General features: G+C 44.2%; 1 protein-coding gene across 3 annotated transcripts in view; it reads left to right on the top strand.

Annotated features, from left to right (window-relative positions):
* Positions 1–13,882, top strand: part of tln1 (talin 1) — a 111,021-nt gene extending 97,139 nt beyond the window's left edge. For all 3 annotated transcript variants that reach the window (XM_028600841.1, XM_028600839.1, XM_028600840.1), the window contains 3 exons: positions 383–565; positions 8,582–8,707; positions 12,352–13,882. In XM_028600841.1, coding sequence (XP_028456642.1) covers positions 383–565; positions 8,582–8,707; positions 12,352–12,486 — 444 coding nt within the window. In that variant the 3' untranslated portion in view covers positions 12,487–13,882. The remainder of the gene's footprint in view (positions 1–382; positions 566–8,581; positions 8,708–12,351) is intronic.
* Positions 13,883–15,500: the final 1,618 nt, after the last annotated feature.

The following is a 15,500-nucleotide window of genomic DNA, read 5'->3' as shown; positions in this document are numbered from 1 at the left end:
TATGCATTGATCCAATACCTCGTAATTTAGCCCCGAAAAAAAATCTACTCTAAAGTAGCTGATTTTTTTACTTTTTCCAAAGTAGACAATAAAAAACAAGTTCTTTGGCATTTATTCTCTGTAACCCGAGTCAGGCCATACAACAATGATAGCAACCATATCACATTCATACAGGGTAAGTAGTATACAGCTGTTATTCAATTATTAAAATATTTATTTACTGCTATCGGATCAGTATTCAATATCGGCCGATACACAAGTTCAGGTATGTATTGGAAAGTAAAAAATTGTATTGGAACATCTCTAATTAGGAGTTATTAGTTTAGTAGTTTCCAGTTTATTCAAGTTAAACATCTCATGGCCGCTGCCTTTGACTCCTCAGGCGCGAATGGTTGCCGCAGCGACCAACAACCTGTGCGAGGCAGCCAACTCTGCGGTGCAGGGCCACGCCAGCGAGGAGAAGCTGATCTCGTCAGCCAAGCAGGTGGCAGCCTCCACCGCTCAGCTGCTGGTGGCCTGCAAGGTCAAGGCTGACCAGGACTCCCAGACCATGAAGAGGCTCCAGGTCAGAACACACACACACACACACGGACACATACACGCACGCACACACACAGTTAGTCACATGCACGGACACGCGCACACAGTTAGTCACACACACACACACACACACACACACACACACACAGTTAGTTACACACACCACACACACACACACACACGTCTGTTTGTTGAACATACTGTGTTGTTACTTAAGGACACTTTATTTAGTTTTCTGCCAAATAAAGGACCTATGGCTTTTTTAAACAGTTCCCAGAACAGATTTTATAGTGGTTTAGCATTGGGATTCATAGTAAATTCACCCAGTCCTGTGGCTGCTCTGCTTTGCTTTCACACCACAAACGGAAAAAATAAAAGTATAAAACCAGACTTTCATCATTAAATGTCCTCAGTATTTTCTACAGTATATCATAAGCAGACTCTTCCCTTCTCCCCCTAAATATGACTTAAAGAGTAATTTCCAAATTTTCATCCTGGACCCTGTTTTCCCATGCATATGTATCTAAGTGACTAATGTTAGGATCCATTTGTCGCTGTAGCAAAACTAGACTCAACTTTAGCCTGTCTTTATCCAAAAGTAAAGTCTATGACTGTGCAGTGTAGCTCGACATTTTGTTGACACAATTCAGAATTGCGCAATTGAAAATCTATCTATAAATCGGGATATCTCTGTGTGTCCCCACATATGCGGAGTAGAGCAGCGGGGTTGGGGAGTTGCTACATCGCTACAAGGTGCATTGATTGCGGTTCACCAGCTACTGGTGTTTTAAAAAATGGATACTAGTCGGGCCAAAAACGCCCAGGCTCTCAGCCTCTCCAGCTCCATGTTTTGTTGCCTGCGGCGCACGCTGTAGCAGAGATCGTTTCGTCGTCTTCGCAAGCCGCGAGTGAATGTGTCAAGCCAGATAGGTGATAACATACGGGAAGGCCACAAGGCAGTCAGATACTTTACAAAATAACCCAAATTTCAGAATAAAACATCCAGTTTTATGGTGATTTTGACTGTCATTACTTCTCAGCTGTGTCTAGAGGGAGACAGGTGATCCGGCACATGGACAGAGACTCGCAGAGTAACACATACATGCGCACGCATGGAGAAATGAGCGTCTGGTATGAACAGCCAGGCTCACTATTGGGCACCTATCTGCATTTCACGGCACTTTGCCGGCGGTGTGTTTCCGTGGGGCTCTCCAGCAGAAGTCGTTTTGTTACCAGTGGTTGTGCACATTTCTCCGACCGTTTAGGGGACACGTTGAATCTCTATACGAGCCGCAGCCAAAACCGTGCCTGATTAAACTGCGCTGCAACACGTGGGTAGAGTTTTATACAAAATAAATTACAAAAAATACACATTCACTGCTAGGCCCTTTACCCATATATTAGTAGTAATAAAAACTGCCTTTGATCGCAGAGTACAAGTTCTGCTGCAAATGTTTAGATAAAGTAAAAATGGAGGTGCTATCAGCGCGCTGGATAGCTAAAGAAATAATAATGTATATTTTCTTTGTGATATGTTGTGAGTAGAATCTGAATCTGCAGCATTGTCTGTCAGGTACATGTAGTAGTACAATGTTTTCCTTAGTACACAGTAAGGCAGTAATATACAATTAGTTGCATATTAAGTGCTTTGGGGTCCCTCTGTAAGTTATTACGGAGTACAATGGTTCTGGAGAAAGCTAAAAGCAGCAATACAGAAGGCCGAGCAATCGGCACTGCACTGTTTCTGTACTCCAAAATACACAGGAACCCCTCTCTACCCACTCGAGTTCCACGCCACTGTCTTCCAGCACGATACCTCACAAGATTTCAGAACGAGACTGAGCCTGTCAGCGGCAAAAACAGCTCTTTTAGTGGACGTACATTGACACTGCACATTTGCCCTATATGATCACATTGAAGCCTGGTTTGTGGTTGCCGGTTACAGCGTTCTCACCCAATACTGGACCAATGTCAAAGATTTTTGTTCACATTATTGACTTAGTCACCAATGCCTGGCAAAATAGGCTCCAGGTTGAAAGTAATTATGCTGAAAATAGAGGCAAGGAATCTGCATTGGTTACCATTGCAACATAGTTTGTTTGAACTTTTCTCGAGACTGAAGAAAGCCAGGGTTAGGTCCAAAGTGATCTCTCTAACCCTGTAATCCTGCCTGGTCAGACCGACAGTACCTGCTGAGGGAACAATAGTCACATCACAACGTTAGTCATACTGCAACAGCTGCTGGATGGTCTATTAATAGGCCCCAGTTTGAGTGTTTAGGGTTACAGGTGAGCTGCATGATCTGTACAGCTGCTACATCAGGATTACTGTGTTCTATATTTAGCACAGGTAGAGTGCCTTTTACGTACTACTGCATTTCACTATTTTTAATGAGACACTTCCTGGAACGTAGCCAGGATGTCAGACATAGTGAGGTCAAAGCTCTCCTCAATTCCGCTGCATGCAGTTCTAACCAGACTACATAAGTCTTTTACTTATTTAGATTTTTCGTTTACAATTTTCTCAATTAAGTGATATTTCCCAACATGACGGTCTAAGCGCTCTCCACAATGCAAGGAATAAAATTGTGAAATGTGTGGAGAAATAGTAATCTGATTGAATGTATTTAGTGTAAAAACACTGGAATCAGCCTGTTAGTTTAGTTTTTAATTGTAGAATGTTACATCAGAGGACGTGACCTCAGAGTCTCAGTGGTAGCTGCAGCCGTAGGAGATCTAGTATTGCATTTCCATAAAGTCAGAGCATTCTCATGAGACAGATTAAGAAAAAAAGAGCAACAGAGGCTGAGATATCCTGACCTGTAGTCCCTTATAAGACCAAAGATCCAAACACACTGCACATACTACATTATCATCTTTTTGGTTGCCTGGTAAATGCCCACATGTTTGAAATTAGCATTTCACACCTGAAGTTTGTAACTCGGGTTAGAAACTTCTAGGCTCCAATGTGTATGTATGATATAAAATAAGACCTGGATACAGCGTTACAGGCGGAGCCCCGTTCATTCCTATGAGAGTTCATCATGGAGCCAAAAATGACCCAGATGATTGGCGCTGCTTCCGCACTGTGCGGTCCATAGGGCAGGCGCACTACAGACTTTCACCGGCCAATTCAGCTACTTTCAGTTTAGCGCACCGCTAGTCTCGCTTTGCCAGACCTTCCTCCACAGCGCTGCGGAGGAGGGTCTAGCTAGTCCAAACAGCATTCCGGGATGTGAGAAAAACGTGCTCTGGTTTATTGGCATTTCTTTAACAGCCGGACAGAGCCACGGTGCCGCTGCAGATTAGCCTCGGGAAGGAACTTGTTTTGGTGGAACGTGTACATTAAAACATTGGCATGGGGTACTTTCCATAAAATCATCTCTCAATGCAAATCAAACCAGCTATTAGGCTAACTGAAATATAAGCACGCCAATCTCTAGGTATGGTGAAGGGTATGTGATAATGTGGGGGGGGGGCACTATTTTAATTCCAAAGGCCAAGGGAACTTTATCAGGATACATAGTATCCTGGATCCATGAAATAACTGGCCTTTAAAAATAAAAATCTGCCTGCCTCTATGGGAATTTAACATAGGGGTGTACTGACTTATGCCTTCTGTATTTTAAGGAAGAACATTTATTTATTCACGATACATTATTCATTCACAAACAAAATTGGTGTCCTGTTACGGTTGGATTTTTCCTATTTTTTTAATTAAGGCATTAATTAATTTTTTTTTTATTCCTCTTTTTAGTCAACTTTAGCATGGGTGTCCTAATTTTTTCACATGACTGTAAGTGCTGGAAAGTGAGGTGGATTTTAGAGACTCACTAAGACAAATAAAATATGGGTAGTTTAAAAAATAAAGGGTTTAAAACAATATGAATCATTTTACAATAATATATATAAAAAGGTGTAAACACTAAAGCCATAGAAATTATAAGACACTAAAATAAGTATAAACACTAAAAACGATAAAAGTATAATGATATTGTTTTTACAGCCTGCCAGTAAACTCACCTTTTATATTAGGGCTGCTCGATTATGGGGAAAAAAAATCATAATGGTGATTATTTTTTTCAATATGGAAATCACGATCATTTAACGATTACTCATTGTCTTTTGGAAAGGTGTTTTTAAATGATTGAACTTAAAACACAATAGTGCAATAGTTGAACACATCAACAGTGAAAACACTGTGAACTGTGAATTCCCTTCATTCTTTTCCTGTTTGAACATTCTGTTTTTCATTCAGAACACAAGACAAAACAACTGTTCACTTGCAAAACGTAATGTGCAAAATAATTGTTTTTCTCGATTACTCTGTTTTTGTGATCGTTAGGAGCCGACATCGTAATCGCAATTACAATTTTGATTAATTACACAGCCCCACTTTATATGTAAAATGATCCTCGTTGACTGAAAGCACTGATTCACTGATGATAAAGTAGCGCAGAGGGCTTGACCTTTTATGTGTAACTGATGCAGTCATTCCCAAGACATAACACAAACTACAAGTATCTCCTGTCACCTCATCCACCCAAAAATACTATATTTAAGGCTGTGTGTATGCTAGCTTTGAGCACATCAGCCTGCCCGGGCCATCTCATATTCTCTGATCCAATCAGCAGTGGCTTATCTCCTCCTCTTCTGGGCCTGCAGCTGCCACCCCAGTAATTCCCATACACTTATGTCTACAGCTCTGGAAACAATCCACCAGTCCGCCCATGGCACCAGAACTGGAAACATTAACCCTGCTCTATGATTACACCAGCAGCATTTGCTCTCTTCGCTCTTTGCCCGTGGTGCTCTTTAAGGTTGTAATGAAGTGCTGAGTAACGTACAGTCTCTCCGTTGAATGTGTGACTATCTGAGGAAAGGTGCGTCCATTGGCTGATGGCAGCACGTGGTCGAGGGAAAGAACCGGCTTATGCACGGAGTTACCCCTTTATTTTAGACCACCTAAAATAATGCAATGATGTTTAGCACACAACCTGTGTTAGCATGTTATTCCAAAAGATTCCAAGATGGTAATCCAAATGGCTAGCCTTGTTGTCACGTTAGGTAAACGACATTCAAGGAATAGTTTTACATGGGGAATATGTATTTGCATTACTATCAATATTGGAATTGGGATCATACTGTTGGTAGAAAGTAGTTCCAATGAGAAATGTTGAATATTGATTATTCTCTTTAGCTGTAACATACAGAGTTGAAGCATAACACAGGGAGTCTTCAACGTTTTTTAAGCCAAGGACCCCTCGGCTGAGAGAGACGGAGCAGGGACCCCCTACTACATATTTTGTATAAAATGAAGTTGCGAATTAAACTGGGCCTAAAATAACGTGTAGGGCGGCATAAAGCCTTTACACATACCTTTTTAGTGCATAGAATACTAAGCTATTAAAAAATAATTGTTGGCATGATTTTTAAATTCATGAATTAATTGAATTCTTAGAATTAACTGTATCTCTGGATGGCTACCGTACCTATAGGCCAGTCAGCCTATCATCAATGTTTGTTTTTTTGTTTTTTTCACAAATAGGCTGATTTATATTTGCTAATAATATGTTGGATTCATGTAAATACATTTTAATTTTTGAAAAAAAAACTTTCCAATATGGTGCACTGACTGGCAGCTACTGTACTGCTGTCGTTTAGGGGTGTGTGACGACACGGAGAGGCGTAACCATGGCGGTTCCTAAAAATGTTAGCGTAGATGCTGCAGCAGCATCAGTTCTACCCAAACTGGAGAGTATTTCTTCACAGAAAGAAGAGCAAGGAGCGGCACTGAAGGCTTCTCTCGATGGAAAATATGTTTTCACTCTTCTCTCGACTGGCTTTAGCAAGAGATTAATAGACCGATCCAATCACCTGCCAGGTATTTTTTTGAAAGTGCCAGCCAGACATTTTCCAAACCGTTTCCAAAAAAGACGGCTTCTCAGATAGTTCTGCGTTACAAACCATCAGGCAGAAAACCAAAGCAGTAAAAAACAAAACAAAAAAAATGTATTAAATTCAGAAACCCCACTAAATTCTGAGGGACATTACTTTGTTCTTTAATTTTGTTTTGCAGGAATAGAATCCTTACAATGACAATTATTTAAGGACAACTCTGCTAAATACTCAAAATCAAGCATTTTTATTGTATGAGAATTTCCTAAATTAAAGTCCCATATTTGTATGTATGTGTGACAGAGCATATTCCAGTTAAAGAGGGTGTTGAGTTGCTCTTTAAACAATGGATTTGATGATGCATTTTTAGACCATCAGCCCCCTCCTGGGCCAAACGCTGTGACAGTCCCAGTTTAGTGTGTGGCCTCTGTGTACAGTACAGCTGATGAAGGGAGATCACAGTGTTATGTTGTATGTCAGGGCCAGAATAACAGTAACATTCCAGCCAAAGATAAACCAGCCGAGAAGGATTCACTAATGTCTGTGTGACGGTACCATCCTCCAGTTCCGCTCAGTGTCTGATTTCAGCCTGTGAAGCCGCAAAAGGAGAGAACTCGTCTTTGTTTGTAGCCGAGCTGCCCTATGAGACAAATGTTTGGCTTTGAGTGGAGTACAGCAGGCTGCTCCTCGTTGCCTTTTACAGTTATTCTCAGGCACTGAGCAGGGGAAAAAACCTGTTATGGTTTTCTCTCTGAGCACTGGTGGAAGTTACCATTCCCTTTCCAGGAGTTGTTGTGCACAAAAAGCACAGTTAATGTGTCTGCTGTCTCAAGTCTCATGAGTCTGTCTGCAATGTAAACATACAAAGCAAATGCGTCTGTCAGTTAGCGTCCACTAAAAGTGACATGCTCAGATTATTATTCTAAGTGTCTGACAACATTATGGAAAGGATGCCTATAAATATACTGTAGACCTTTTAGTTAAAGAGTAAGATCCTTTTAGTTTAACATGAAACGGCCCCGAAATCACCATCACCAAACTCCACCAGACTCCATGTAAATAATCAGTGATTTTAGCGTGTATAGAGCCAACATATCTCCACCAGACTCCATGTAAATAATCAGGACTTTTAGCGTGTATAGAGCCAGCATATCTCCACCAGACTCCATGTAAATAATCAGGACTTTTAGCGTGTATAGAGCCAGCATATCTCCACATGTAAATGGGTGAATTAAGGGTTTATTTCAACCAAACCAGAGTGGTGATTGTTGGAACAGTGGAAAGATGAACCAAGATGGCTTTTGGTAGTTTTATTTAGTTTCTGTCCACTTTGAATGAAGTGTGTTTTACGATGATAAAAGTCCTGATTATTTACATGGAGTCTGGTGGGTTTGGTGATGGGGATTTCAGGGCAGTTTCATGTTAAACTAAAAGGATCTTACTCTTTAACTAAAAGGTCGACCTCCTCAGAAATACTTTCCATAATGCTGTCAGACTATTAATCTGAGCCGGTCAGTGTCAAAAACAGAACTTTTAGTGGACATAAATTGAAGGTGAACAATTGCCCATTAACGTTACATTGCAGCTTGTTTGGCTGCTGCCGACTGTAGGGGTCGCCTAATACTGGACCAATGTCAAAGATTGTTGTTCCCATCAGTCACTTAGACACAGAAACATGGGAACATAGGGTCCAGGTTGGAAACTCTTTAAGCATTGCTTTTAGAATTCCCCTTATCTTCCCTTTATTCTTTATAGTTTGACAAAAGGTCACAAAGGTCCTCTCACTAGCTTTTTCTGGAACTTTCAACCGTGAAAAGCCTCCAGGAAAAGCCTGTTATGGGATATATATATATTTTTTGTCAGTTTATTGATTTCAATATCAAGAGTGACACACTCAACTTCATTGTTTAATCCTGTGTGTTTCTAGAAGTGACACAATCTGTAGGAATATTAAAACTATGTCACGCCATATGAGGGTGCAGTTCAAGATTATGCGTCGCTTCTATTGGACTCCATGCAGGTTGTTTAGAATTGGTCTGAAAGACACACCACATGTTGCAAGTTGTATGTCATGTATGTTGTTAAAACAATAAGAGATAAAAAAAATTGTTTATCACAAAAACACATGCTGTGTGTTTCTCCAGGCTGCTGGAAATGCTGTGAAGAGAGCCTCTGATAACCTGGTGAAAGCAGCACAGAAAGCAGCGTTTGATGCCCAGGATGACCAGGCTGTGGTGGTCAAGAGTAAGATGGTGGGAGGGATCGCTCAGGTGAGTCAGAGGGCACACACACACACACACACACACAGTTTTAAATTAAAATTTTGAAAATATTTAGTTTAAACATAACTTACTAAAGAAAAGCAAGAGCAAGGTAGAGATGGAGTGACCCTGCCCGGAGGAAGCCCGGGGCCCCCGTCTGGAGCCAGGCCCAGACGGCGGGCTCGTCGGCGAGCGCCTGGTGGCCGGGTTTGCCACGGAGCCCGGCCGGGCACAGCCCGAACAAGCTACGTGGCTCCCATCTCTCCAGCCCATGGGCCCACCACCTGTGGGAGGAACCGTTGGGGTCGGGTGCAATGCCACATGGGTGGCAGTGAAGGTCAGGGGCCTCGACGGACCAGACCCGGGCGGCAGGCGCGGGCTCTGGGGGCGTGGGCGTCACCTCTCTGTGGGGAAGGAGCCGGAACTGGTGCGGGAGGTGGGCGCTACGGTTAGATCTGGTGGGGCTTACCTCACGCACAGTCTCGGTTCTGGAACCATACTCCTGGATAGGGGTTGGACTCTTTTCTTCTCCGGAGTTGCCCAGGGTGTGAGGCGCCCGGGCGGGTGTGGGGATACTCACAAGCACCCGGCTGGCGCCGCTGTGTTGGAGTTACCCGGTGGACGAGAGGGTCGCCTCCCCACGCCTGCGGGTTGTGGGGGGAAAACTCTGACTGTTGTTTGTGCATATGCACCAAACAGGAGTTCGGAGTATTCGGCCTTCTTGGAGACCTTGACTGGAGTCCTGCATGGGGCTCCAGTGGGGGACTCCATTGTTCTGCTGGGGGACTTCAACGCACACGTGGGCAATGATGGAGACACCTGGAGGCGTGATTGGGAGGAACGGCCTCCCTGATCTAAAACCAGAGTGGTTGTTTGTTGTTGGACTTCTGTGCTAGTCATGGATTGTCTATACTTGAACACCATGTTCGAACATAGGGATGCTCATAAGTGTACCTGGTACCAGAGCACCCTAGGCCAAGGTCAATGATCGATTTCATAATCGTTTCATCTGATCTGAGGCCGTATGTTTTTGGACACTCGGGTGAAGAGAGGGGCAGAGCTGTCAACCGATCACCATCTGGTGGTGAGTTGGGTCAGGGGTGGGGAAGACTCTGGACAGACCTGGTAAGCCCAAACGTGTAGTGCGGGTAAATTGGGAGCGTCTGGAGGAGGCCCCTGTCCGACAGACTTTCAACTCACACCTCCGGGCGGAGCTTTTTCGTGCATCCCTGTGGAGGCTGGGGCATTGAACCCGAGTGGACAATGTTCAAAGTTTCCATTGCTGAAGCTGCGGCGAGGAGCTGTGGTCTTAGGGTCTTAGGTGCCTCAAGGGGCGGTAACCCACGAACACCGTGGTGGACACCGGTGGTCAGGGAAGCCGTCCGACTGAAGAAGGAGTCCTTCCGGGATATGTTATCTCGGAGGACTCCGGAGGCAGTTGCAGGGTACCGAAGGGCCCGAAGGGCTGCAGCCTCTGCCGTGAAAGAGGCAAAGCAGCGGGTGTGGGAGAAGTTTGGAGAAGACATGGAGAAGGACTTTCGGTCGGCACCAAAGTGCTTCTGGAAAACTGTTCGCCACCTCAGGAGGGGGAAGCGGGGAACCATCCAAGCTGTGTACAGTAAGGATGGGACACTGTTGACCTCCACTGAGGAGGTAATAGGGCGGTGGAAGGAGCACTTTGAGGAACTCCTGAATCCGACTAATACGCCCTCTATGTTAGAGGCAGAGCTGGAGGATAACGGGGATTGTCGCCGATTTCCCAGGCGGAAGTCACTGATGTAGTCAAACAACTACACAGTGGCAAAGCCCCGGGGATTGATGAGATCCGTCCAGAAATGCTCAAGGCTCTGGGTGTGGAGGGGCTGTCCTGGTTGACACGCCTCTTCAACATTGCGTGGAAGTCTGGGACGGTGCCAAAGGAGTGGCAGACTGGGGTGGTGGTTCCCCTTTAAAAAAGGGGGACCAGAGGGTGTGTGCCAATTATAGGGGTATCACACTTCTCAGCCTCCCTGGTAAAGTCTACTCCAAGGTGCTGGAAAGGAGGGTTCGGCCGATAGTCGAACCTCGGGTTGAGGAGGAACAATGCGGATTCCGTCCTGGTCGTGGAACAACGGACCAGCTCTTCACTCGCAAGGATCCTGGAGGGAGCCTGGGAGTATGCCCAACCGGTCTACATGTGTTTTGTGGATTTGGAGAAGGCGTATGACCGGGTCCCCGGGAGATACTGTGGGAGGTGCTGCGGGAGTATGGGGTGAGGGGGTCTCTACTCAGGGCCATCCAATCTCTGTATGACCAAAGTGAGAGCTGTGTCCGGGTTCTCGGTAGTAAGTCGGACTCGTTTCAGGTGAGGGTTGGCCTCTGCCAGGGCTGCGCTTTGTCACCAATCCTGTTTGTAATATTTATGGACAGGATATCGAGGCGTAGTCGGGGTGGGGAGGGGTTGCAGTTTGGTGGGCTGGGGATCTCATCGCTGCTCTTTGCAGATGATGTGGTCCTGATGGCATCATCGGCCTGCGACCTTCAGCACTCACTGGATCGGTTCGCAACCGAGTGTGAAGCGGTTGGGATGAGGATCAGCACCTCTAAATCGGAGGCCATGGTTCTCAGCAGGAAACCGATGGAATGCCTTCTCCAGGTAGGGAATGAGTCCTTACCCCAAGTGAAGGAGTTCAAGTACCTTGGGGTTTTGTTCGCGAGTGAGGGACAATGGGCGGGAGATTGGTCGGAGAATCGGGCGCAGCGGGTGCGGTATTGCATTCAATCTATCGCACCGTTTGACGAAAAAAGAGAGCTGAGCCAGAAGGCAAAGCTCTCGATCTACCGGGTCAGTTTTTCGTTCCTACCCTCACCTATGGTCATGAAGGCTGGGTCATGACCGAAAGAACGAGATCCAGGGTACAAGCGGCGAAATGGGTTTCCTCAGGAGGGTGGCTGGCGTCTCCCTTAGAGATAGGGTGAGAAGCTCAGTCATCCGTGAGGAGCTCGGAGAGCCGCTGCTCTTTGCGTCGAAAGGAGCCAGTTGAGGTGGTTCGGGCATCTGGTAAGGATGCCCCCTGGGCGCCTCCCTAGGGAGGTGTTCCAGGCACGTCCAGCTGGGAGGAGGCCTCGAGGAAGTTCCAGGACTAGGTGGAGGGATTATATCTCCAACCTGGCCTGGGAACGCCTCAGGATCCCCCAGTCGGAGCTGGTTAATGTTGCTCGGGAAAGGGAAGTTTGGGGTCCCCTGCTGGAGCTGCTCCCCCCGCGACCCGACACCGGATAAGCGGACGAAGATGGATGGATGGATGGATACTAAAGAAAACATACTACTGTAACTTGCATTATTTTATGTCTTTGATTCTTAATTAGTTTTTATAAAAAAAAATTGTACCCAAGATTTACGGTAACGACTGCTTTTGTAATTGTGATTGTAATTGTTGTGCATTAATAATAATAAAAAACACAGAGGTTTTTTACAAAGAAGAAAAGACTTTTACAATGAGGACTTGTGTTTGGCTAACGTAATGCTACCTCCAGCTAACTGATTAGGCTGAGGCAAATACGTGCACCCAAGTCTTCCCCCCTTCCCCTCCCAGCCAGGGAACCCACTGGAAGGGTCAGCCGTTGTATTTAGCCTGTGCGATGTGAAGCTGACGGCCTGTGTCGTTCCGTAGATCATCGCTGCTCAGGAGGAGATGCTGCGGAAAGAGAGGGAGCTGGACGAGGCCAGGAAGAGGCTGGCCATGATCCGACAGCAGCAGTACAAGTTCCTGCCCTCAGAGCTTCGGGAGGACGGCCAGGAACAGTGAGAGAGTGTGTGTGTCTGCGTGAAAACACACACACACACATCGGTAATGCAACAGTGATCCGTGGAATGCTCAGGACCTTCCCCCAGCTCCATGTAGGGAGAGGAGGCCTCATGCTTCAGCAGAAAGCTAACATTAGGCAGGTTGACTCCAATTCCACAGTGATGCATCAGGAGGGTTATTATCAATCTGTTTCTGTATTTAATTTCCAAAGTCAAAAATGTAATGACGCCAATGATTATGAATTTTGATAATACAGAAATCTATATATATATATATATATATATATATATATGGATACCTTAAGTCCTTATTAAGGTATCTGTGCTTTTGATTATATACGGTCCTATACTTTTCAATATATGCTTCTCTTTCTTGGTCCTTGTTATCTGGACTGCATGTCTTTGTTGTGTACATGCTGTGTGGCTTCGTAAAATAACAAAATCCTGCCAGGAAGTTCTGCTTCGCTGTTAGAACGTTACCGTTAGATCTGAGAGGGATGAAGGCGAGCACGAGTCAGGCTTCTATGCACATGGTGCGTAATCTATGCAACTTTTCTATGCAGATGTTTTTTTGTGCGTGTGCGTGTGTGTGTGTGTGTGTGAACCCGTTTAGAGGCAAAGAGACACGATGTGTGAGTGAAGCCGAGGTCTTACGGATGATATCTAGTATGGGACGTGTCATACTGTTTAAATCTGAAATATGGACAATGAAATCAAAAGGTTTTAAAGTTTAGATTTGGAAAAAATAACTTTGCGATGGAACAAATCAGAGTTGGGGGAGGGATGGGGGGGGAACATTATTTTTCTAAAGATTGAGCTATGAAATGTATTAAATAAGTTTTTGTGTGTGTAAAGACTATGAAGCCATATATTTAACTTCAAGATATTTGACATCATATTGACTGTATGTGGGTGCTCAGTGTTTAGGGGCGTCTTCTCTGTGCCCATATTAGTGCTTTATTCTCTCTAGACAAATGCTGTCACAGTACAAAGCCACGATGCTAGTCTGAGGGAATCAGGAGGTTTTGGCTACTTACTTTCTGTCAGATATTACGTACATAAAGTTCAGTGTTTTTATCTCTACCCGGGGCTCGAGGTAAGCTCTTTGAACCCAGTGTATCAGTTATCAGGGGCCTTCATAGCATTTTGTAAAAGTATTATAAACTGTACCCTCTAGATGCATTACAGTAATTTATCAGAACATTATTTAAATCCACCCCTAGTGTCTTTTATTTCCATGGCACAGCTAGAACAGCATAACCAAAAAAATGACTGTAATCATACAAAGCTTTTTTTTCCTCTTCGGCTCACATTTTGACTTCAATTACAGCAGCAGCAGCAGCTGATGGCCACTGTAACAGAGATTTATATTCAATAAAGCAAGTTTTCAAGTGACACTGTTGACATCCATTTCTTAACATTCTCTCTTCTCACCCAGTTCACAGGAGAACGGTTCCTCGACAAGAGTTGTCTCAGGGTTACACCTGTGTTTAGCTACTGTAGAGATCGGGGGGTGGGGGTGGGGGGGCGGCGGCAATACTCTTCCAGCCATACTGAATGAAGTATTGGTGGTGCAGAGACATACAAATCCTCTCCTACAGGCTGAAGAAAACATCTTTGTTTGGTACAGATCCTCTCTTAAAGGTGCCCTGCCACACGTATTTCATCACTTTGTGGTGATGTCTGAAGGTCTACCATGGACTCTGTAACCATGGTTACCTTGTTGCAAGCCATTCTAGCGCGGTATAGAAAGCCTGCAGGAAGGTTCAGCTCGATTTCTGCCAGTTCTCATTTATATTCAACAAGCTAAGCTGTTGGAATCTGATCGACTAACAGCTAGCCAATGAGAGCCTGGCTGTCAGTATCTTTTACCCAGCGCAACTGGGTGAGCTCATGAATAGTAATGAGCTCAGGCAGTATTTTGTAATTTGTCTGATTTCTCTGCTTATTTCTGTTCAGTGTCTCAGTGTCTTCAGCTCACAGAGAAGGTAGCAGTTCATTTTCACATTCACCACATAACACAAACCTATATGGACCTAACATATTTCAAAAAATGAAAGTAAAAACGGTTTTGTATGACAGGGCACTGTTTAAATCACTATAATCATTTTAATTTCTTAAATCTTAATATTTTTTTCAATGAAAATGAGAATATAGAGAATAATTTACTCATATTGTGCAGCCCTATATTGAACTATATTTTATTTAAATTTAAGTTTTCATAATGGGCGGGTGTTGCTGCTCTTGAAACTCTGCTCGCTTCAGGAACTTTGAGCTAGAGAACTCCACGCTAAAAATATCACGTTTTGACAAAAGTTTGGATGGTGCAACCCGGCAGGTCTGCTTGGTTCTCTCGGGGAATGATTGTAAAGATTTATAAAGAATATATTTAGGGCATTTCCTCTCTAACTGGGAGGTTTTGGGACTGATTGGTGGGATTTCTGTGGACAAAGTACAAACAGAGATACACTGGTAAGAGCTAATGAGATTTAACCATCTATCAGCTTACTGTATTGTGTCAACAGTTAACTTCATTTAATATTATATGCAGCTTTTTGGTTTGTGTGGTGCAAAATGTTCCACCAAAACCAGTTCCTCCTCGAGACACCGTCGCTGAGTCCGGAGCTTTGCGCCACCCAAGACCGTTGGGATTGGTTTAAAGAAAAGCAAACAAGAGTGTTTTTTTACTCCTATCCCAGAATGTACGTGTGGTGTAGCAGCTGTGGAGGAAGGTCTGACCGTGCGAGAATACTGCAGTATAAACTGTGGTGGGAGTAAAGTAAAAGTAAAAAAGTATTTTGCAGCAGGTAAAGGTGGCTAATTTAAACAGATATAGATAACTTCAACTTTTCAGCTTCAGAGCCAAATGATCTCTCTACACGTTGCTCAGGGACAGAAAGCTGAGTTTGTTCTGAATATTTTAATATGAATTTAATATGGGATCAGTTATATCTAAAAACACTTAAAAGGTGAATTTAAGAAGATGTGTACAAATTGAGAAATATGCCAAGGTTG

This window comes from Perca flavescens, chromosome 16 (genome assembly GCF_004354835.1).
Source record: "Perca flavescens isolate YP-PL-M2 chromosome 16, PFLA_1.0, whole genome shotgun sequence".
Taxonomy (NCBI): Eukaryota; Metazoa; Chordata; class Actinopteri; order Perciformes; family Percidae; genus Perca; species Perca flavescens.
This window is presented reverse-complemented; position numbering and strand designations above follow the sequence as displayed.